The sequence below is a fragment of the Neopelma chrysocephalum genome, unplaced genomic scaffold (assembly GCF_003984885.1).
Source record: "Neopelma chrysocephalum unplaced genomic scaffold, ASM398488v2 Primary Assembly neopelma1_71, whole genome shotgun sequence".
Classification (NCBI taxonomy): domain Eukaryota; kingdom Metazoa; phylum Chordata; class Aves; order Passeriformes; family Pipridae; genus Neopelma; species Neopelma chrysocephalum.
This window is the reverse complement of record NW_020897731.1, coordinates 15,537,210-15,562,627: the sequence shown is the minus strand read 5'-3', so window position 1 is coordinate 15,562,627 and position 25,418 is coordinate 15,537,210. Positions and strand designations below refer to the sequence as shown.

At 39.4% G+C, this 25,418-nt stretch overlaps 1 protein-coding gene across 2 annotated transcripts in view; it reads right to left on the bottom strand.

The window, feature by feature from the left end:
* Positions 1-25,418, bottom strand: part of LIMCH1 (LIM and calponin homology domains 1) — a 180,999-nt gene that overhangs the window by 89,123 nt on the left and 66,458 nt on the right. For both annotated transcript variants that reach the window (XM_027686325.1, XM_027686327.1), the window contains exons 2-3: positions 24,261-24,331; positions 11,410-11,479 (exon numbers count right to left, since the gene is read on the bottom strand). In XM_027686325.1, the coding sequence (XP_027542126.1) occupies positions 11,410-11,479; positions 24,261-24,331 (141 nt within the window). The remainder of the gene's footprint in view (positions 1-11,409; positions 11,480-24,260; positions 24,332-25,418) is intronic.

Genomic DNA, 25,418 nt, shown 5'->3' with positions numbered 1-25,418 from the left:
TTTCTTTTAATCTGTTTGTATTTTCTTCAAAATTTCTGCTTTCAGGAAAGCAGAACAGTGTATGTCTGATGAATGTGACACTCTCAGGACATTTCAAGTTATCCTTTTCATGCAGTTGCCACAGTTTAAGAAGCAACTACTGCTTGACCTCTTTAAGGATAACAGGAGAAACTTAATGAAAGAAAACATCCAAGAATTGTACAAAAAGAAAGGTTTTTTTTCTGCTTCTCTGTATGCCAAGTGAAAGTTGTATATAAATTATTTTTCTAGATCAGAAATTTAGAGATTTTATTAGCTGGTGCTACTGACCTGTGCAGATAGTTTTCTGGCACAGTTTTCACTACTTGTTTACAGTATCACCTCAGTTATCCAAAACTTCTTGTTATCCCCACAAGGGTCAAATTCCTGACACATATTAATTACACTGAAAATTACCCTGGATTACTTGAAACCTCAAATAACTGAACCTATTTGTTATCCTCCCTTTTAAATAACAGAGGACATACTGTATAGTGGTGCTAATACTTTGTGGCTGATCCCTGTAACTCCAGAATTTAATACATAAACGTCACACTTCTTATCTAGCAGGTCTGTCAGCTTTGGTCTGAAAACCAGGCTTGAGAAGTGGAGGACATTTATACTGTGGCCCTGCTCACTGCTGTGGGCTGCAGAACAGGAGGAGATAGGAAGGACAGGAAGGTTAAAACCAAAAAACCACTGACCAGCATTCTTGATCCATGCACTGCTGGCCAAGGAAACAGAGCTGCTTCACAGGTCAGCTCTCCTTAGTTGCCAAAATGACCGTGAATCCCTCCCTTGGTCAGCCAAAGAGTAGGTGCTTCCTGTACGGTAAGTCTGTCCCACTGACACTTGAGCTTTTACAGTTGTAGTTACTGTACTTCACCTTCTTTTGCCCATCACTGGGCAATCAGGCCTGCAGCTTCTCCCTGAAGGCACTCACCAAGCAGCTTCAGAGGAACCTCTACAGCTGCATTATATTGGGGCATGAATGCAAAGATGAGAACACAAAGGCCTACTGGCAGCTCATGTATTTAGCCAACAGCAGGCATTAGCTCTAAGATCCCTAATGCTGTTGCTAGGCAGGAGTGGTAAAGTTAGGACTGCTTTTGAAAAAAACAGCAAGCCTCCTTCCAACCAAACTAGAAACAGTATTCAGAGGACAATAGCAAAGAGGCAGCTTTCATTAAGAGAAAGTATGAGAAATATCCAGGAACTCTTGGTAACACCCATGGGATTTGTTGGTTGTGCAGCCAAGCTACACTGCACCAATCAACCCAACAGTTATAAAAGGCAAGAAGCAAGAGCACCATCAGCCCAGGCAATCGGTTTAAGGCCTGAAATTTGCTGCCTCACAACAGGTGCAAGGGTTGAGAGTCACAATCTGGCGCTCAGTCCAATGTGCCTCCCAACACACTTGATACAATTTTGCAACACGTCAAGTCAAGTAACATCTCTCTCGCAGTAAAAAGAGACCAAATAATACCAAAATTATGACTAAAAAAAGAAAAGAAAGGGGAAGGGGGAAAGCATCGTGTTTACCATTGGCCTTATGGGTAAACACAAACTTGATTCTAAATTGTGCATGAGAACTAGTACAATTCAAAAAGAAAAGCCGAGATCATGAAGTAGCACACAGAATGGACTGAAAAAAGCTGAGTTGAACTCAGTACACACTTGGACGCATGCACACATTTAGCAAGTTCAATACCCTCCCCTTATTGAAAAGCCTGAAAACTCCCTTTCACACACCATACAGTAATAAATCAGCGTGCACCATTGCCCCAAAATAAAACAGACATTCGCGGTCTAAGTAGCAGTGCTTCCCACATGAAGATGAAAAGGCAGAAACAAAAAAATATGTGGCAATAATGAGGACTTTAACAGAATGACACCACTCCAAAGAGCTGAGGATTGCCTCTGTATTGCAATATTAATTTTCTAGACCATTAGTTATATTGCTTGTCCATAAATGAATTGTAATTCTCTTACTAAGCTGTGGGACAGATTTCCACATTGTATCACAAGGCTTTTCAGCTTTCAAGAGGTTAACAGTTAATGGTTTTGGTGTCCCTCAGTCAGATAATTCAGCCTACCACTGTATTTTCCACAAGCAGTTAACTAAGCTGTTTCCTCTGCAGCATTAATTTTAACAGGTTTACAATAGTACCATTAGACCTCTGGACATTTAAGAGGAAGCACACTACAATTGGAAAGTACCATGCCAAGCAGGAAGCAACTGGCTTTCATCCAGGAGCACTGAGGAATGCAGAAGACAAGGAGAATTCAGTGTCATATCTCAACCTCTGTGAACTCTTGAACACAGCACCAGACTACAGAATTTTACTGGGCTCTTAAACCAAAGAAATCACTGTGCACAGATCTTTAAGGCACTGGTTTTCCACTAGTTTGCCTTTCTGCTTGTTTGCTTTAAATCAGGGAAACAACTGCAATGTGATCTTTGGAGCGAGACGTTCCATCATCTGCATTCAGCACGTAGGCTCCTGCTAGCGACATGCACATCATCTGACAGAAATCCAGAGTGCCCGGAAAGGTTTTCAGCATAGAAACCGTATGAACAGTTGCTAGCAGACATTAATTGCAACAGACTTCACCAAGTTGATTTGCAGCCAGGGAGGGGATTTAAGACAGCATTTTTCTGCTACCATCTTCAGCTCAAGGGCTGGGGTCACAACTGACCATTGCTTGCTTCCTTTTCACAAGAGAAGTCAAAGGAATCTTGAGCTTCCCTGGACCATTTTGAGGTGGCAGATATGTTGGTCTGACCACTGTGAAAACTGGACTTGCTTGCCTCCCAGAGACTTGTCAGATTAAGAGCTATTGGGAAGACACCCTCCCTTTTCACACTTCCAGTGCTACAGTTATCCAGTTATCAACATTCTCCAGATCATATCACACGGACCTAGCTCTTCCCTGCAGCAGATGCTACATGTCACTGAAAAAGACAGTTGGGGATCAGAGACAGTATTTATAGCACAGACCTACAGACTCCAACCTGAGAGAGGCTTTCCAGAATTAGGGTGTGAGAGTACTACTAAGTATAGTTTTAAATACAGACAACCTTTAAATCAAGGATGTAAGGTTTGAGACTTTCACAGGTTCCTGTGTCCTTTGCTTTTGCCAATGCCTTAAGGAGTGCATCTAAGTTTAAACTCTCTAGCTGCAGTTTCAGAACTACTTTAAACTGATTGAACGACACCTCCTTTCCCAATTTAGTGAGCCCCTACCTTCTCTCCTGCCTGCGTTCTGCTCATACTGTAAGATGAAGAGTATTTTTCAGCCAGATCAGCTGCCCACTTCAGCTAATAACCATATGAGTGGTAGTGTTGTCATGGTAGAAGGTGTATGAAAGCCAAATTCAGAGCAGCTGAAAGTAACCATAAGCTCAGGTCCAGTTTTTATTGTTAAGGACAAAAGCTGATACTTATTTAACCTCAAGGCACGAATAGTTATAGCTCTGCTTATTTTAAGTATGTTGTCCTAAACAGATGCAGTACACCAGTTTAGTGCTTCTTTTTATATCCTCATTGGTAAACTAATCAATTTTGCAACGGAAGACACCTAAAAATCGCAGGTGCCTGGATACAACTGCGACAGTGCCACATTCATCATAGGACACGGGTGACACATTCGTGGACTCAGGGCATCCAACACCTTCACTGAAAATTCCTGAAGATGCTCCGGAGCATGTGGTATAGGCCCAGCTATTAAGAGGAGTCATAAGCTTCAACAGCAGGATTTGTTCTGAAGAGTATAAATCATTGTTCGGAAGGCCTTTTGTTTCTAGGACAATAGCTCAAGGAAGGCACTGGATTCTTCACTTCATTTAGTGAAGACTTAAGCTACATGGCAAACAGCATTTTGTTTGTTAAACTATCATTTTTTGATACTTACAGATGCTTAGAGATTATTCTTCAAAAGCTTGCCGTTTCTGAAATACTCACTCAATCAGAGTCATTAAACCAACATAATTCAAGTCATGGCTGAACTTGTAGAAGGACTCTTTAGCATCTGAAAGCAAATCTAACAATTAATCCAGTGGGCAACCTACATTTTTCACGGGTACAAAATGAGCTCCAGCTGACCTCTCCAACCCAAGGAAAGACTCTGTCATTTATAGTAAAGGTTAATGGCATGATAAGAGCAAGTTCACATTTCAGCTGCCTAGCATTATAGCTTCAGCAGTAATGTTTTTCTTTTTGCTATTTTCAAATGTTATCCCTGGAATCCTTCACTTTATTAAACTTCCTATGTCAAAAAAAAAAAAGTAAATAATCATTACACTAAGCCTTTATTTATATAATTTTATAAATAACAGCTTTGTGAGTCACTTGACAGCCCCAAAACAGGTAGGCTCTTTGCTTTTAATCAAGGACTTTTTTCTAAAGCATGCTAAGGCTGGGCAAGAAAAGGGTGTCTCCTTAAAACGAACAAAAGTTCCAAAAAAGGAGATCCACTGCAGTGGCCATCCTCTCTTGGTCTTAACATAGTAAAGGCTCCCTTTACCTCTATATTTGCATATTAACATTTTAAATTATTCAATGTGTATAAAGCTAATTATAAACCTACTGATTAAATTCATGGTTGTTGGGAGAGCAGTCTAAAACCAGACTGAGAATGACACAGGAATGCCTGTGATATTTTTGTAACAGTTATTTATTATTTGTACTAACATACTGTCTGGGAGTCCTGGCTTCAGAGCAGGACTCATGGGGTGGGGTGTTAGACAAAAACAGACTAGCAGATGATCCTTGCCACAGAGAGCTTACACATATTATTAGCATTTGGCCAAACCAAGTTCTGACATTCTCAGCAGCAGAGCTCAGCAGGCTCAGGGCACAGCTTAAGCTGACTGTGAAACTGCTACACCTTTGAATCCTAACCAGTCTAGTTTGGGAATGGGTCTCAACAACATGGTGAAGTTTGCATACATACACAGCAGCTATGGATCACAGCCATCCTTCACCTGTGTACTGCAACCTTTGCCTATCTTGGCTGCTGCCATCCTCACCCAACAAGGAAATTGTTCAGGGCACTCTGAGTGCTAAATGAGAGGCTTCAGCTTATAACAAGGGACAAATTCCTTGACACTGGCAGAAAAGGCCAGTAATCCATAGCATGACAAAGACTGGTCCCAGCCAACAAACAGCTTAGCTTATTGAGTGCACTGTAAGCACTCCAGCTAAGGAAAAATCCACTGTTGACTTCAGGGCCAACAGTGAGGTTGGTCTTCCAAAGTCCTGGCTGAGTTCTGGCTGAGGCCAGTGGTGCAGGAAGCACATGAAAACCTGTGAGGGAGCAGTAATGGGCAATTTGGAAGCAAACGAGGTGCCTTCACTTCAAGTTTCACCTCCAGACATCATAAATGCAACACTCCAGCTGGTAGCTGAGGACAGAAGGGACTGCTCATGGATGTTAGGGACAGCTCATGAGCCACTGAGGGATAATGAATGTGAAGACTACTAGGAGCTGGCTAAACTCACTTCTCTGAGGATGTGCATTACAGCTAAATGCAACTCAGACCATCAAAAGCAAATAAACAAGGTGTTTTGTCTGTTTTTCTGTAGTTTGTGTCTTTTATTAATTTCCTATTGTTTCAGGCTCTCTTACATCCATACATCAGATTAAGTATAAACTTGGAAGCCTGGACAACACAGCCTGAATCCAATGCAGTAGTGGAATACGTCTCTAGCACATTTGCTGTCAGACCAATGATCAGTTCCCAGCATCAAAAGTATGGGAGTTTTGGAGCCAAACCCAAAACAGCAGAGTAAGCACACCCATTTCAATCAATAAAATACTAAATGAGATGCCAGCATAGTGTTTTGCATTTGACTTACTAGTTTATCTCTAAATGGGAAGAGAACAATGCTTTCTGGACAGCATTTGTATGGCTAATTGGAAGCAATAAAAACCTTCAATCCAGTATAAAAAGAAAATAGCTGAATTTCCATGTAAAGTTTTAGGTTTTATTGGTTTGCATTTCATTTTCCCCCCAATGCTGTTTCTTCTGTGTTTCCTGCCAAATTTGAACTGATGGCTGTTTTCCTCCTCTGCGATGAATTAACTACAGCTTCACTGCAGAGTGTTCCACACAGACTCTGTTTACCAACAGTGTGGTTAAGAAACACCTGTTAGTTTACTTTTGTATTCTTCATGTAACATAGAAATGTTTATGAGTACATAACATACAGCTAAATTCATTGAAGAGGAATTTTATAAGGTAGCTCTGTCCAGCTCAGATGACATCAAAACAAATAGGCAGGAAAATCTAAATGAAAAATGAATTTAAAGGCAGGGTCTAGAAAGCCTGTGAAGTAAAAAAACCATACAACATAAGCATAAAAAGACAATGATGCAAACCATTTATTTTTTTAAGAATACTACTGCTTTAGTGAAAAGATTCAATATATGTTCCAGTATGTGGTGAGCCAACGCACACAGGGCTGCTCCAAACCACTGGCCAGACCCTAAATACTGCTTTAGTCAAATATTCAGATTTCAGAACTGAAGGCAGACACAGGAGTTGTAGAAAAACCAATTACCATTTAGCAAGGAAGATTCACAGAAACCACGGCAGAATGGTTTGCACAGCGTTTTGCTATGTTGTTGATACTTTGCTTTCCATCAACATTCACAAAAACGCTTTTGGGATACGAGTGCCAAGAACTTATTGTTTTTAGATAGTTAGGAAATTTTGCTTCCGTTTACTTCACAAGTACCACAACTTACACAGCAGGACGTTTTTGTGAATACAATTGTTCTGGGAAATTAATATGTCCAGCAGTGAGTAGTGGTACGAAACAACGAAACAGAAATTTAATGTACTATGAATCTATATATTAAAATAGGAGCAGGCTCTTTCCAGAAAGTGCTAGAATTAAAGGGAAAGTGATAAATTTAAGAGAAAAAAACAGAAGATAGTTTTTGAAGAAAAAAATTAGTAACAAGGAAGTATGAATGGAAAGAGTGATAAAAATAATGCACATCAGTTAAAGTTCTTTGTATTTCTCTATCTTCGCTAATCATTTTTAACTGTGTGTAATATACTAGACTTTATTTGGGTCTTGTAATTTTATTTTGAGGTTTATATCTGCATGAAGAAACAAGATCTCATTTGGTGAACTTAATTAGTAGCACAAACTCCTGGAAGCTAATAGAATGATGAAATGTCTTTGAGATAACATATGACATAAAAAAACTCAAACCTGTAATTTATGCAATATTACAGCATAAGAGCAATCTACCAGTACCGGCAGACAGGTAGCTGTTCTTAATAAGGTTAATAACAAGTTCCCAGAGAACACTTTGCCAAGAGAAACTTCCTAGGAAAATAATCAAAGAAAAAAAAAACACCCTTGTTTTCAAAGGAACAAGCTTTCTTAAACAGCTCGTTACAGTTCTGTTCATCTGGGTGCAATAACCATGCAACCAGGTGACTTTTGCAGAGCTATTTTTTCCAGTGCTAAATCATACAGATGTCACAAAGCGGAGGACCATACACAAACTGAACACTGGATGCCACAGTAAACAGATTTTTATTCAGTAGTGCTGAAATGTGAGCCAAGATCCAAGCTAGAGTTCACGTCTCCATCTTTGTCTTGACTACTTCCTACTATTATATGTGAGAATCTCTCACACAGCCTCTGAAGTAAGTGTCTGAGCTCCTGTGGGGATTGTTCAAGGAACTGAAGTAATGCTATAAACTCCCCTAAACCCTGTCAAACAAAAGATAAGGCAGAAACCTTTTCTTTTCTCACGGAGTGACATTATTCAGGGACAGGAAGCAAAAACCTGAATCTTTTTTAAGGGAAAATGATAGTCAACATACAGTGGTTAGCACTGTAGAGCAAAGCTTATCTACAGTGATGCTAGTAATTTTTTATTTCTGTAGAAGAGGTAATAAGCATAGCTGTACAAAACTGCAATTAGTAGAAACTTTAAAAATTAGTTATGTTCACATAGAACATCATATGAAATGAAAGAAACAAACAGCAATTCACTGAAAAAAATCACTGGTTTTGTAAAAATCACTTAATTATATTCATTGTGCTCTAATAATCCATCTTTGTAAGCTTTCTGCAGCTTCAGATGGTCTTTTAATTAATAGCTCAGCCAAAATACTTTTCCAGCCTTCTACAATTAAATACATGAAAGGATGCTGCTGGAAAGCTGACAGTCTTAAAACAAAGATGCTCAGTATCAATTTCTCACATGAGAAAATTTCTTCTGGCAACAAGGCTTTCAGCAAAGTCTGTTACTCCTACCTAGGCCTAATATGTTCTTTGGATGTTTTGTGAATTTGCTTTTTGGTGGGAGCATTAGTTTTCAGGATTAATGAATTCTGAACAGGAATGAGAAAACATTTCATCAAATTTAATACTGTAAGTCTGAATACAAAACCGTGGGTCCTACATTTTCTTTCATTAAAGCAATGTATCATTTCTGCTGTGATAACAGAAGCAGTCGGCACTTCCGGAGATCAAAGCAAATCACAAACAAGCCTGCCAAGCTGAATATATGTAATTCCATATGTAATGCTGCATACAATCCACATCCTGACTCAGACTAGCAACTAGACAAAGATCATCTTTGTGTATTTATATGGCCTGTGTGCTTTGTTTAGTGGTGTGTAGATCCTTGAGTTCTTACTTTAACACTACAACACTATAACCAATGAATTTTACTTACATGATTGGTGTTCTGATATACAAGACCTGCAAATAAACCATTCCCTCTTAAACCACATGAGGAAGTCACTGGTGAGAATTTCAGAGTAACTGCAGATTCATCTAATTTTAAATGCCAGGAAAAGTTGGAAGAATTTAATCTGTCAACACCAGACCAGTTATACATATTACTTCACAGCAGTGTTATGAGAAATCACTCAAATGTGAAATCTAGGCAAAATTTTTACACACGATCATAATCCCAGATGAACAAGTCAGCATTCTCTGTTATGGGCTTCAAGTTCGCTGTTACTTTCCTTCGATAAAGGATACTTCTTAATTTTTCCTTACAATAACAAAGGAGAAAAATAGGCCATCATCTGGAGAATTAGACTCAAGTAGGCATTTTGTAGAGCTACATAATATATGGCTGTTTGTGTCTCTGGAGGTTAAAAGATGAAACAAAAGGCACTTTGAGTACTTCACAATTACTCATAAGTTTTAGCTCCAACTCTAAAAAAAAAAAAAATGTATGTATTGTCTCTACTTGTGAACTAAATACTTATTCTATCAGCTACCAAGGAAAAATTAATTCTGTTACAATAATTAGGTTACACTTTTTAGGCAGAAACAGTATCTAGGAGTTCAAAAGCACATATCTCACGCTATGCAGGAAAGGTACTGAAGCTTTCAAAGCATTTCCACTTCTACTGGAGGAAATTACATTCACTGGGGTGAAACAACTGGCAAGAAGTAACTATTTACTATGTCAAGCCAACCAAAACTAAGATAATAAAGAAAAATTGGCAATAAATAATGTCTCTCATATATGGTCAATTTACTAGGAGGTATAACAGCTTCTGGGCTACAGTGTCAATATTTTAATTCTTTTTCAGACACACAGACATGGTATGTGTAACTGAACAGAAAAAGATTCACCCTGTGCTCAAATATACTCTCGATGTCTGTACTTTAAAATAATACACCATAACTAAGCATAACAGATTAGAACACTTGATCATTTAAATTCACATGCAATCCTTAAAACAGCCACTTACTCACCACTGTAACTAAAAATGGCAGCAAAAGTTAGCAGGTATGGAACCAGACACTTTGGAAAGCTAGGGGAAATTCTGATGGCTTGTTTTGTTTGGACCAATTTATTCACATAACAGTAGATTTAAACATCCATTGGTAATGTTCAAGAACTCAGAAGCAGTGAACTTCTTTTAATAGCCTAATTATTTATTAGGAAAAATATTTAGAAAAGTAGTTACTAAAGGGAATCAGAGGATACAAGTACGGAGGTAATAAAGTCACCCTACAAAACAAAAAAGATCTGCTGTATCATTAATAGCAGGAAAACTGCTTTTTTTCATAATGCTTTGAAGATATACATCTTGCAAGAGACACTTATCTCAAGGAACAAGAAAATACACACATATAATGACTTTTTGCTATGTCCCTCCTGCTACAACCACCTTACCTTTGGGATTTTACATATGAATAAGGAAAAAACCCAATGTAATTCAATATCATCTTCTTAAAACAGTCATAACAAAAATTGAGTCTTTCCTGAAAGGGAGCCAAGGAAAAGAAAACTGCACTACTGGTACTTTTTGCAGCTGTTTATATCAAATATGCCTTTCAAAGAGGACTGCAAAGGAATAAAACTAGATGGGTTTTAGAGGCAAAAGACAGGCACACAAGGAAACTTTAGAGAAAGGGTGGTGGGGATCAAAAATTAGATCCTAAAACGAGGCAAGGCAGTATTCATGCAGAAATATGTCAGCCTCAAAGGCTATATAATAACACAGAACCAATTAAAAATGAAATGTAACATGGTCTCTAATACACTGAAACTTTTTAATGCAGTTTATAAAAGGGAATGTTAACTTCAGCTATCAACAAGTTCTGAATCTTGCACAACTAAGTTACAATGTGATCAGTGCCAGAACAGAAAGGAGCCATGTCTAAATCAAGGACGGCCACCTGCTCAAGGACCCTCTTATCCCAGTTAGAACTGAAGATAAAATCAATACAGCCATATTTCTATGCGGCTAATCCTGTTAGACCCAACACCCACTCAATACCCCCACTTTCTGCCCCAACAGCAACCACAAGACTGTGCCACCACTTGAGGTGACCTCCTGAGCACCCAGTGCTTCTGACAGCCCATGAGCTTTCAGCACATCCTCTGTGGTCTTCCTTGCTTATAACAGATTATGACCAACGTTTTCGCTGCTCTTAAGGTCAACATGAAACAGTTCCCTAGATAGTCCTGCAATGAATGTTATCTGCAGACTGTGGTATTTTTGGGGAAAGGGAAAATGAGACAAAATACACAAGTACAGTTTTCTTCCTTTCGAAAAACTACCTTTTGTGGTGATGGCTTCTAATGCATGCATTCCAGTTTTTCTAAAGCTAGCACCACAACTGGAAAATTACATATAACCAAGAAGATTTTCTTCCTCTAAAAATATACCCTGCCTCTTGAATATTGCCCACTTCTGAAAAAAAAAAAAAGACTGAAAGATCTTAAGGTGACTACACAGAGTGTTCGGATTTCAGAGGGACTGCCTCAGTTTACTAGGTTAGAAGAGTTCAAATTACAAAAATAATTGCAATCTGAATCACACAGTCATAAAGTCAAGGTGCAAAAAGCAGCACTGAAATACTTTCCTCCGTTCGATATACTCACCAAACCTGCAATGGGAGTCGGTAGTCTATTGATCTTTTTTACCAATCCCGGCTTTATTGCATTCAACAACCTGTTATGAGAAAGGAGTATTTGTGAGTGGCAAGTCACAAAATTTCAAATTATCAAACACTTTTCCCAGCACATAAGGATTTCAGTATGGCTGGAAAAGTCTCCCCTTTCTCCCCTCCTGAAAACACTCCTGGGCACCCAAATTCCATCACTGAAATGAAGAAAGACTAGAATGGAAAACATCCACAGCACAGTATCTCAAGAGTATTTATTTTATATTCTAAATTGATCTAGATCACATCAGTGACCCAGACAGATAGAGTGAATTTTTTCATGTCAGCCTGCCTTCACTGCCTACAGGCAGATCACACCTGGAAGAGCCTGAGAGCAGAAACCGAGAAGGCATTCAGGTCTGGCAGGAAACTGAGAAAGGATGCACACTTTATGGGTGGCCTGTCTATTTTTCTGAATCTTTACTTGACATTAAATGCCATCCTTGCATATATTGTTTAGAATGGAGGTCCTCATAAATCATAGATGTGAGAAGACAAATAAAAAGGGAGTCCAAAAAACCCCCACCTCATCTTGAAAACACCATTACGCCAGTGATACCACAGCTGAACACTGTTCAGTGTTCAAAGATTAGCAACCCCCCAAAACCAAGTTCCTCACCACCCATGAACACACATGTGCTGACACAGTTGATTGCTAGAATACTCAAAAAACTGACCAAGCCTCTAAAAGTGGGGAATTTTAATTATAAAATCTTGTTGCAACAAACACTGTGTCTTCACCACCCTTTGCCTACGAGAAAACCCTTATGCCTTTTATCAAAAGAAAATATTCAACCAGTTCCATCCATTGGGAAGAAAATCATCAGGTCAAGACACTGACTTCAAATTCAAGATCTCTGAAGAGAAACGAAGATGTCTACTTAAATTTAAAACTCTAAAAATGAGAATAGCCACTATGGAAGAGAGGAACCTCATTTTGTGCTGACATGGTCTCTACACAAGAGCAGACTCTTTTGACAGCTCACTGTGGTAGTAAAGTCATTAATATTTAATATTTGAGAAATCTTGCTAAGAAGTTTATCCTAACTAAAAGAATATTCCTTTCAATTAAAAGCTAACAGTCTGTGATTGTTTCCAACTCCCTGCTTCTGAGCCGGGATAACACAGGGTGTGCCACTCCTCAAAGCTCCACCAAGAGCCATCTCTCGATAGTGACATGTTATTTGCTGTTTGATTCCATAGGGCAGGGGCAGTTTGCAAGCTCATGAGGGAGTTCATCCCTCCCAGGGTGGACATCTGGCTTTGTGAACATAGAAATTATTGTTTTTCTTCATATCTTGCTTTTTCTGTCTCCCTGAAACAATATATAGGTGGGGTGTCTGCGATCACTTGGGCAGAACAGGGAAGCAGAGCAGGAGACGCTATTCTCAATATTCTCTATGATTGTAGTTAGTAAACCTGTCCTAAATTGTACTCGTGTTATTACACACTTGAAGTCCCCACATCTCCAACACCATCATATATCAGGAGTGGCAACAAAGCCAATGTAAATGACATTTTTGGGAGTTAGGGGGAATTTTTTTATCTTCTTGAAGTTAAAAACCCTGTAACCCAAGCTCATACAGATTCCTGTACTATTCCTGCCTTCTGCTTACGGTAGAATCTAACACTAATGTCATAAAAACAAATGAATGAATATACTTTTATATACAAACGATTCACTTTTCCCCCCTAGATGCAGAGAATGGCAAGAAGAGAACTGCACTTCTCCTATAACCATTATTTTATTTCACAGATGGAAAAAAAAATTACTTGTTTTTTCCACAAAAGACACTATGTTATTTTTTGGCCTCACTCAGCAGTAATCTTATAAAACTATTATTTTCCATTTAGCTGCTACACACGCAATTCAATTTTTTTTTTCAGAGGACTTCTTTCCAAATACTGTAGGTCTCTTGTGATTTCAATCCTCAGTCTGCCTATTCTGTCTCAGGAAAAAAAGAATATATTAGCTAAAGCTAATGCATTTCTTTATTACTGAAACACAAATATATCAGGCACCACAACAAATATTGCAGGTGCAGATCAAAAGTGACAGACAATAATAGAAAGTAAAATAAAGAGGTCTTAATGGAAACCTCAAATGCCAAACCCCATTCTGAATAAATCTTCAAAATGGCTTGTACGGACTTCTCTGAAATACAGGATAAGGATAAATTGAGAGGAAGAAAAGGAGCAGGGAACAACCAACATTTTTGATCACTGTTTGGAGTCTGAAGAGGAAGGAAATGGGATGGGGCAAGATGGAAAACCCCAAGGAAGAAATTAAAATTATTATTAAAATGTTTATCTCCTGTTGGAAACAAAGTCTGGCACCAAACCCCTCAGAACCTGCTCGCTGCAGAACATGTCAAATGGAGGTTTCTTCCAGAGCAGACACACTACTTCTGAATTATTGCCTCATCTAGAGTGACAATTCAGATGCCAAGATATTGAGTGGTTTAAGCTTGCTCTGCTACCAACCCGGCTGAAATGTAGCACTGTTTATGCAGAGTGCCTCAATGGTCACCTTTACTCACAGTTACTGTCCATCCCTGCTTCTCAAAAATCCCCTAACTACACCTCTTCCTACGTAGCTCTGTATACACAAACTAAATTTTCTGTGCCGATTTAGACTCACATAGAGTATGTACCTTGATATGTAAAGTTTTACCAGCTCTGGTAGGTTTGTGTTGAAATATGGGGCAAAGAAGACCCTTCCCCATTTTGCACTGGGGACCTGGCACAAGGCCCGTGACCGTGGACCAACAAAAAGACCTCGCAAGTGAGAAAAAAACACTAACCCACACCTTCCCCTGGCAGCCTCTGACAACTGCAGTCCCATGCTTTCTTGCCCTACCAGTCCTAACCAAAGGACTTGGCTGCTCTAGGCCTCCCATTCCTAACCATGTCCTAGTTTAAAGAGTTTTCATGAGAGAAAACCTGCAACACACACCTTCCTCTGGCACCCCAACTGCACCTGCGGCTCCAGCCTGTGTCCCTCCCCCAGTCCTAATCTTTGGCTCATTCTAAGGTGAAGACACTCAGACATGATAACAGCAACCAAGTTCAGGGAGGAAAAAACATTTGCAGTGTAAACCTTCCCCCGACCCCACAACACTGGCCCCACTTCAGCTATAGCTGTAGGCAACCAGTACATGGCGGTGCTGTCCAGCCCTCTGCACTGCAGGCAGCAGCGGAGTCAGACATTAGGTGATCATCAACATCACCGTAACCAGAACCACCTATTTTTCTGCATTTAGCTGCACAGCAAGTCTAGATACCTGCACTGTACGCATCTATGGACAGCGAAGAATTCCACCATCTGTTGTCCAATCTCATGGTTAGCTCTGAAAATATTTTATGGCATCACATTACTCCCTCTACCACAAAAAACAAACAAGAAACCTCACCAACTTTAAATACTTCTGGAATCACAAATTTGTTAACTTAAAAAAGCATGAGAAATCTTTCTGAATGGATTGTTCTAGGGCATTAAATCAAATCTTTAAAAATATATTTGTATTTCAGCAATCCCTGAGAAAGGTATGGAAAAAAGCAATGGCAAGACAAGTGTCATAGGAGCAATGTAGAACCCATCAGCTTCTACATCAGCTGAAACACACACACATTGTTTGGTGCCTTATTTTCCTGACATTTACTTACATTATAAAACTTAATCATATCACTTTGATAATGAGTCACAGAGGACAGGCAATCAATGTAAGCCTTGCTACAACATACATTTAAGGCCCTATTCACAGATCATGTTAGACAAGTTACTTTTATCACCCATTCTTGCAGCAGGAAGGCACTTTCTCAAAAAACACACCTAGCTGATGGTACAGTAAGATCCTCTGCCTCAGACATCTGATCTGTCTGGCCAGTTTAGCAATACTGCTCAGTCTAAGGAAGATACTACAGTCCCTATGGGCAGTTTCAGACAGAGTTGAAGCCTAAAGGTCCTGAGTTGAGGTACTTTGAAAGATGACTTGCTTCTCTGAGTACCTTCCAGCTCCTGCTGACCCTGTCTGATACTCTTTCTTCCAAGGAAGCAGTCCTTTTTCTTGTGCAGTAAAAATCATCCAAGCTCAAGTATATTCTTCCTCACAAAGGCATCTAGGGCAGACACATTGCTCACTCCTAATCTAAATCCAAGACACCAGTCTTGCCCCAAACAACCACTAGCTGCAAGTCCAGATTTTCCCAAGCACAAATTTAGTTCAGGTTTTTGTACAGCTGTATTCTTCAAACATAGAAAATCCTCAAGTGGATGTGCATCTTCTAAAGAACAATACAAACCCTTTGTATTACTGTGTACCACATTCTGCTATGCCAAGGCTGGTGAACTATTATACAAATAGTCAGAGTGGAACTGTTGAAGTTGGATAAAAATGTTCGTTTTGTTGGGGTTTTTTGTTTGGAAGTTTTGGGGGGAGTGGGGTGGTTTTGTTTTGTTTTTAAGGTATTAGTACTATTTTCATACTCCTGCATCTAGAAAAAGAGATGTGAATGGGACAAGTTCAACTAAGCAGTCCTAAGAGATAACAAAATAGGATGATTTTAAATATTCCATTATTTTCTCCTTTTTCCTTCCCCTTCAGTAAGATATCGCTAATGTAAGGTCTGATACCACATGGTGAGGGAATACTGGCTGAAAAAAACCATAAAACAATGTCCTTCCATACTGTTTTCAAAAGGAGAATGTAGATACATTCTGCAAGCTTGCCCGTTTTAGTAGCTGGGCTTTGGAGTTTAGTAGCTGGGGACCAGAAGACATTTTGGAGATAAAAGGCAAAACAAAACTAAAACTTTTTAAAACTCTAGCTTTCAGCCAACTTTTTTCTCACAGAAATCATTCTGGAGCATTAACAGCTACTTATGCAAGAAGTTAAATGGCACAAGAAGTAAAAATGAAAGAACAGAAAGATAAAGACTGCAATCCTTCTTCCATTGAGGCTTTCTGCTACCTGATATGACCAGTGTTTCTCTGATATGACCAGAGGGAAGATATGATAATGAAATCTCAAGGAACAAAAAGCAATACAGCTGAAATAGGTATTAAAAGAATCAAATAAAATATGATGAAGGAAAAAAAACCCAACTAATCAACCCCAATCCCACCAAACACCCAAAAGACAATAACCCAAACCAGGATAAAACTAAACATCTTCAGGCTCTATCCACAAAACCTGAGTCTCTACATAAACATGTGACCTGTTCTCAAAGCCCTCAGGCACACTGTGAGGATTTCTGCTCACTACCTCTAGCATGTATGTACCTGTCCTGAGTCAGGACAATCCTCTGTTCTTCACTTCTCAAAGTTCTCCTGCCACTTTCAGTCCAACATAGAATCATAAAGGTTGGAAAAGACCTTAAAGATCATCACATCCAACTGTTAACCCAGCACTGCCAAGTCCACCACCAAACCGTGTCCCTAAGTGTATGGTCAGTCTTCGTGAACGAAGATTTTGGGAAAGGTCTTTTACCTTTCCAGCCTGCGCAATGGATTTTTTAGGTGAGACACAGCATGCGCTGAACTGAGCCCACCCTTTAATCCTAAGGTTCATCTGCCGGGGCCAAGCAAGCTTGGACAATGGCAGTGAGGTCCTCAGGACGTAGGTTTGTGTAGAGTGACCTTCTCATAGATGGATGGCCTTACAGGGCTGACGAGCTCCATCTGCCCGGGGGAGTATCCCTGACCGGGAATCAAACCCGGGCCACAGCGGTGAGAGCGCCGCATCCTAACCACTAAACCACCAGGGGTCCCCAATGTCCCTAAGTACATATCTTTTAAATACCTCCAGGGATGGTGACTCCACCACTTCCCTGGGCAGCCTGTTCGAATGCCTGACAACCTTTTAGATGAGAATATTTTTTTCTAATATCCAATCCAAATCTCCCTTAGTGCAACCACACACTCATTCTCCCTTTTCCCTGTGCCAGGTGCTGGCTTGGACTCTCCAGTAACTAGCTGTTAAATGAAGCACAGTAAGACACTGCATAGAAGCTAAAACCTTACCAGCCTTACCTTATAGAAACCAAAGGGCACAATGGAAATGGAAAGCTGCGCTATCCCCACTCGTAGGGAGAAGCTAAGTCACTTCCTTCCCCCGATAAAAACCAGCTCTGATAGGTATGGGAAGAATCAATTGCTCTATTTGATGTTGTCCCAAGGCTTGGCTTTCCAGGAGATAAGCTATCTCCTCAGCTGGACAGACAAGCTGAAATCAGTACTAGCCACTGTGTGACTAACTTATTAGACCTTATGGGGTTTTTTATCACAAGTTAAGAATTTGAAAAACTTCTGCCAGGAAGAGAAGGCGTTTCAGGCAACAGTTGATAAAAGATCTAATGAAAAGCACCAATAAACTGCTCATGAAATTCTTGCAAGAAAGCGTCAGTCAAGAAAATATTCAGAGGATGGCTGCCAAGACCCAGCCTGCAAAAAGATCTTGTTTTTAAGAAGAAATGGAAGAGAAGCACTTTCAGAGACTTAACTTCAGAAACAGAAAAAAGAGAAGTTGAAGTGATGTGTGCTCCAGATCAATCCAGGCTGGAGGGAGAGGTATCCAACAGAGGTCTTTGCTCAAGCAACAGATCATATTCATAAAAAGAAAAGCTGACTAATGATCTGATCTTCAAGTAAAAGGGCATTTCATATTTGAGAGTTTAGGAAATTCTATCCACAGTAAACCTTCACGGAGACATTTTGCTGTTCAAATTGAGTTTTACAGACTTACATTCTAAGAAGCAGCCTTTCAGCATTTGATAATTATTAGCCCAGACAGCTTCAGTGTCCACATTTTTTAAACTCGTGCTCTCGTGGCAGCTCCAAAATGCTGCCAAATAGTTGAAGAGAAAAATCTACTACTAATCTTGTAGATAAACAAATCACATTGAAACAGTGAACAATGAAAAGCCAAAATATTTTGTTGCAAGAGAAGAGGCAAAGGAGTTTCAAAATATAGAGATGATCTGGAGGTCACAAAAATATTTTTGGGAAAACATTCTTGAGTGAATGATGCTCCTGACACCATTTATTTAGAATTAGATGAACAAACTGCTTTTTTAACAAGCAGGGTAGAACAGAGGTTGTCCTATAAAGGGCTCATAATCCAGTCTGATAAGTACAAAGTGAATAAAGACCCATGCAAATATGCAGCACTGAGAAAACAATATGCCGAACACAACTGCATGGGTCTTGCTTTGCCAAAGACTAAAAATATGAACAAGACAGAGGCCTTGCAAAACAGCTCAAGAAAGGCAAAAGGGAAGATTATGTATAAAGAACTTTACAAGCTATTCATACAGAACTTACCATCACAAGAAGTGATGACATAAAGAGCATCCCATGCACCCATACATTTACCATTCATACATAGTTTTACACTGAACAGCAACGGTCATGGATAATTGCCCAAATTACATAATAACTACAATTTCTTAAACATACATTCTTGGAAAGCTGAAATCTCTCACAGGATTGCCTTGCCTTGCATTTGAGCAACACACCCTTCGAATGGGTCAGTGTTCCACAGTCTCCTGCCCTATCAATTACTAAGCATCACTGAAAAAACTCTACTGCTTAGTCTGCTGAAATACATTTTTAAAAAATGTAAATATAAAGACAGGCTATTCTGCCTGTACTCAAGCATGCCCCTCAGTGGCTATGCCCCTCTTCTCATGCACATAGCTGAGCATTAGGGTTTACATTACATTTGGCCTCTCACCTAAACCATACTAATAAATAGCTCTTCATTATAACACAGCAGTAAAACTTTAAGAACCCTGTATTCATATAAAACTGTTTCAAATGTCCTCACATGAACCTAAATCTTAATGCTTAATGAGCCTTGGGGCCTGTCTCTCAAAACTGGAGACATGCCAAATTCACAATGCTGATAATGTTTTGGCTTTACAACACAGAGCCTTAAAACCACAGAAGAACACCAATTCCTTCTCACCTCAAGGCATGGGTCACATCCAACACTTCAAATATGCCTATGAAACTCAAATACCTTCTTAGTTTCCAGGAATAGGAAAGTCAAGCAAAACACTAATTAAGCACAAGGGCATCCACTAACTTCTCCACTGTACACTACACAGCCAAGTGCTGAACTGATGCCAGGCCCCTGCCACTGACAGACAAGTAGAATGATATATCTGAAAAATCCTACAAAGATGACTATTTATTTTCCCCTACCAGATGACGTAAGTGACATTAACTTGCAAGAAGAACTGAAACACCACATATACAGTGAAAGCCGCTCTCCATACCTTTAAGTATCACTGACTCAGAACACAAAAGATTTATCATTCCATAGCATTACATTAGTACTGATCTGGCACATATCCAGCCCTTGCTGAAAACAGCATTCATGTCAGCCCAAAGCTTCATCAGATGCACTAGATGATGCACTTCTAAAGAAACTGCTCTGTGAGGAAAAGCAGCTCATCCATCACCAGTGACAGGAAGAACACAAGCTAAGGGAATTTCTTATTTATAGAAGAAAATTATTCTTATGATAGAGTAAATGATAAATTCCATTAGGTAATTCTTGATCACAATCACTTTCAGCTCACTCAGATTTATGGCCACACTTCACATTTTCTTTAAATACTAATAAAATAATCTATGTGCATGACTAACTTCTCACCTTCTTTTTTTATTTAAAAGTCAAACCTAAAAACTTTCTTGTACTTTTTAAGAGCATATATTCCTAACATGAACAGCTGAAGAGAACTGCCATTCCTATATGCTGTCCTGCATGAGAAAAGGTGTAAAACTTTTTCCTTAGTTTACTGTACATACCCAATTTTACCATGTTTACTTAAAAACAGTAAAATACCTTTGTATCTGCTCTTTCAAAAAATAACGAAAAAGTTATCAGTCAGAGAGTCCCAGTTTCAAAGAATAAGCATAGTTTCTGCACATCTTACTAAGCTACATAAGACCATGTGCTAATATACAAAATAAGTATCTCTAAGAAACAAAGAAAAGTTTGGGAAAGTGCTCATAAGTTGGTATCCAGTGCTGCATATGAAAGTGACATCCATCTTTAACCACATACTGTTGGTCCTCTTTCACTTTTATATGTGTATGCCATTACTTCTCAAAGTACGCAGTTAAATATTTGTTAGAATTTTCATGCTTGCAAAAAATTAAAGATTTATTATGCCTGCATGTACTGCTGTAAATTGATTTTCATACATACATAAACCAGACATGCAGCTAAACTGTTCTACATACAGAATCCAAGGTATTATACACAGTCAAGATGCTGTTGGAGTCCACTGCAAAGCCAAATAATTTCTGCTAGTTCTGAAACTGGATTCAGTTTGAGTTTGTTGTTTAAGGTCTTTTGCCCAGGATCCATATCCCAATTGCTGTTGTTGTTATTCATCTTTATGGTCTGGTCCTACTCCTGACATAAGAATCTCATTACCACTAATACAAACTTTCAGGGTGGCAGGACTGCTAGATTCCAGAGAAAGCTTGAGAGAAAATACCATCCAAATTATGTGTCAGAAGTTCTTACAGATATATTGGAGATATATATATCCCCCTTGGATAGTAATATCAAAGCAAGTAATTAACTCAGATTTTTGAAGTGACATCCCTACAGAGACCTCTCTTAACTGCTGAATGCCCAATATGAAGGAAGGAATTCTGCAGTAGCAGAGCTGGACAAGCGGAGGTGGGCAGTTGGAAGAAGGGGAAAACCTTAAAAATGCACGTACAAGGATACTGGAACAGTAACAACTTAACAACTGGGCAAATCTGCAGGAAGATGTAAGATTTTTTTTTTAATAGTTTTTAAACTTAGTAGTAGTGCATAGTTAGAAAGAAAAGCAACTTCAACTTCCCTACCTGCTGTTTCAAAAAACCCAACAGAACCACCCAAACCAGCAGGCCAGGTGGATAGAGGCAACATATGCTTTTTCTTTTCCAATTAACCTTCATTCAGATGCCTGAGTCCACAGAATAGGAACACCTAAGCATTGCAACAACCAGATCTAATTTATTCCTGATTCATCCTCTAGCTTCTTATGATATCTGGGTCAAACCTAAATGTTAAAGCTATGTAACAAGGGAAAAAAAAAAGAATTGAACATGTGCTGGAGCAGAAATTGGGGATGAAATTTCCAGTGATATTTCCTGCTACTGGTGTTGTATTACTGCATCGTGTAGCTTTCCACCATGACCCCATTTGCCCACCCATGCAGAAACATAGGCAGGAAACTCCTCAGTCTTTGCGTATAAGAATATAATACACAAAGCAAGAACAGAGCAAGAACTGCCTCCCCCTCACTATGATGCTCCTTGCTGAAATCACTATCTGCACTGATGGTCAGACAGCTATGCTAAAAAACCGTGAAGTCATTTCAGACAAACAGAAGTCGTAGTCACTGGCTTCTCAGCGCAGCTGGATGAACAATTAGAGCCGGCACTGTCTGGGCAACTACACAAGTGGGCTTTTAAATAGCCAGAAAGAAGAAAAGGCTTGTGTTGCTCTCATCTGTCGACTTGTTGCTTTACGGCATTCTGCACTGTTGAAATATGCTCCTCAGCTCCTCAGTTGAATGCATGTCATATATATGACTATATATATGACTATACAGTGTTATAGTGAGGCCAGATTGAGATGCCAGCCACAGCATAACCACTACAAGAGAGCCAGGTGCGAGGCTTGTGGTTGCCTGTGGCAAGCATACGCATCCAGGACTGCTTTGCTAGTCAGGATGGTGGCCCACAACACATTCATCCCAACACTCTGAGCTTTTGGCATTACACTGTTGTATTCATTTTCATTTCTTAAAATATATGGATTGTTGCCAGATGTGAATGAATCATTTATAACCAGTGTAGTGATACCTGCTTGAGTATGTAGGCTGTATAGGACATAGAGATTGGGATCAATTGGAGGGGGGCCTGGCATTACTGTGCATAAGGCTCCAACAATCCTGCTATAGACAGAGATAGAGATTCCCCTGTGCCATTTCACACATGAACCAGTGAGGAGCACACTTTTATTGCTGGTGCCATGGTTTGTTCATCATCAGAAATCCAAACTTGAAGGCCAAACTGATAGCTCCTTGGTCGATGCTCTGTAGCCTAATACAGTTTTACTCACTAACCATAGCTCACCAACAAAGAGTGGGATACAATACAAACATCACAGCCTCTCAGATTTGAGGTTGAGGAGATAGATCCCTTCAGGCTGATTTGCACTGATCCACAGGTGGTACATGAGGACAAGCAATTTGCCCAATATCACAGAACAATTTAGTAGTATAACCAAGTGTTGTCCCTTGACCTGCTTATTACTGGAGCTCACGACCTCCTAGGAAATACATATTTATTAGTTTCATTAGCAAAACATTAGTTAGTTATGCATTCCATCTTAAAGATTTACAGCATTTAAGTCAGACTGCCTCTGTTTACTTGTAGATAAGATTTTAATCTAATCTTGAAATCCATATCCCTTGCTTTTCATACAACACAATTCAACCTTAACATTGAAAGGGCACTGTGAAGTGATTCAGCACACAGCACTTCCCTTCAACACACAGAGGAGAGAGATCTTGTGCAAGAGGCAATCCTTAAACACAAAGAAGTAAACTACATGATCCTTCTGAGTTACACAACTTTGGATCAACAATAACAACTACTCCCTTCCTCCTAAAACCACTCCTCAGCAAAGACACGCAACTACAATCAAAATAATCATATAATTTCATTTATATTTTTTCCCCTTTAACACCTAAAGTTCAAGCTGTCTGATTAATGACACTAGTGAGATATACAACAGTATTTCCACAAGAAGGTTTCAAATCTATGGTAAGCTACCTAGAGTTGAGTTACAGGATATTAGCTCAACTCTACTGCTGGAAACAGTTTTCAAGTTCAGTACCTTTCATAGTATAGAACTTATCCAATAGCTGCAATGGTCCAGCTAAATGTCTCAGAAGATCTCCCTTATGAATTTCAATATGAATTCAGCTCTGCACAAGCTTCATCCTTCTGGTGTGCAAAGACAGCTTTTATCAACTTCAGTGACAACCATGCATATCCAGGGAAAGCAACCAGTCCATACAGGTGATTCAGACCAGCAGATTCTCCCAAATGCCTGACAACCTGATTTTCAAAGGACTAAGAACATCAGGGCACATCTCCAAATTGCTCTTAAAAGTCACCAGCTTTGGCATCTAAGCCTATAGCATGGTTTTGGAAGACTCTGCCTAAAAACTCACTATTAAAACCACAGAGAGAAATACGCAAAAGCTAACTTGTGTTTCTTGTCCAAAAATTACAAAACACATAATTCAAACACACCTTTAGGTAAAATTTAGAGGATGCCTAACCTTTCCAGAAACTATAAAAGCAGCTGTGTACTGATGGCATTCAGATGGCTAACTCTTGACAGTGTTCAGACTTGGAGTTGGTCCAAAATGCCTCCCTGTAGCAGAGACATCTGCAGGCAGGTGTGGAACATCATTTGCCAATCTGTGGTTACAATCTTTTAATAAAAGGAAACCAAAAAGCAAACAGAATTTTTTCTTTACATAACTCAGCTAAGGAGCTGGGGTGGAATGAGGGAAGCACTTCACAAAACCTGTATTCTTTAAGCCACATTTCAGTCCTCACCATAACAACAGCTTTGGCACTGATATGATAGTGCAGTGAAATACCAGTGTGCACAATGTTAAAACTCTCAAAAGGAAAGCAACAATTGGACATAGTCATGATTATATTCAAGGTTCAAAACTGTAAGGGTTACTTACTCACACAGAAGAATGCCATTTTCTAATCCGGAACGAAAATCCTTCTCACCAAAACTTCTGCCTGTCACTTGCTGCAAAAGAGTAGGGGGAAACAAAAGTGTGACATCTATTAGAAAGTGAGCTTTACAAGAACAATTCATAATATTCAGTTAAAGCACCTGCCGCATAAGGAACATCTGAGCTTTACAAGCCTTGCCAAAGGACTAAGTCACGCCCATTTCTCTTTCCCATTTCATCAAGCTATTTAACACATAGAACAAAGTATTTGCTGTGGCCACTGCAATTACAGATTATAACAGAACTGTTTTCGAGAAGTAAAAACCAAAAATGACAAACCAAAAAGTACAATGTAATCTTCAGAATATTTTAAAAATTTTATTTCATAGCGCTTTGAATTTTAAAACTACTGTATTCAGACAAACTATGTATTTTTACAACTTTTTTTTTTTTTGCACCACATTAAAAATTTTGTACCAGGCTTGAACTTTAGTCCTTAACCTATCATCTTTATAGAATAAGCAAAGGCAATTGGAAGCACTGGCATGACCCTTCAGACACATGCCTCAATACTCCTGGTCATATTAAACAATAATACACATCAGCAAGTCAACCGTGAGTCCGAATACAACCTCAGTGGAAGGTAAGGTTTAGGCACCTTCTCACAGTCCCATCATGGACGCTTAAACCAGGAGGTACATTCTGCATCACAAGCTCTTATGCCAGTCTGTGCTGCTCAGGGACGGACCATCTTGAAACCTTTTAGGAACCCCAATCTCGTCTGAGGTGCCAGATGCTACAAGCACGACTGATCCCCCATTTATGACTCACTACCATGTTGACAATGGCTTGCCATTCATCCTCATATCATTCTCAACGGATGACGTGTTCAGTTAAAAGAACACTTTTTATTACCACCACGAAGGATATAAAAATAGTTGCTATGTTTAGAGAGCACTGAAAAGAAACAATACAAAGCAAAAAAAGTTTTTAATTGTCCTCCAGGAGGTCTTCTCCTTCCCCCGCCAAAACATTTACCGGATACTTATAGAGTTCTCAGGGCTTGCATCCAATCTTTCAGTAAGACGCTTGCTCTGGGCGTTGCTTCCGCCATAGAGAATAGTGACTTGGGGACATATCTGTCCTTACGTCCCTGTTTTC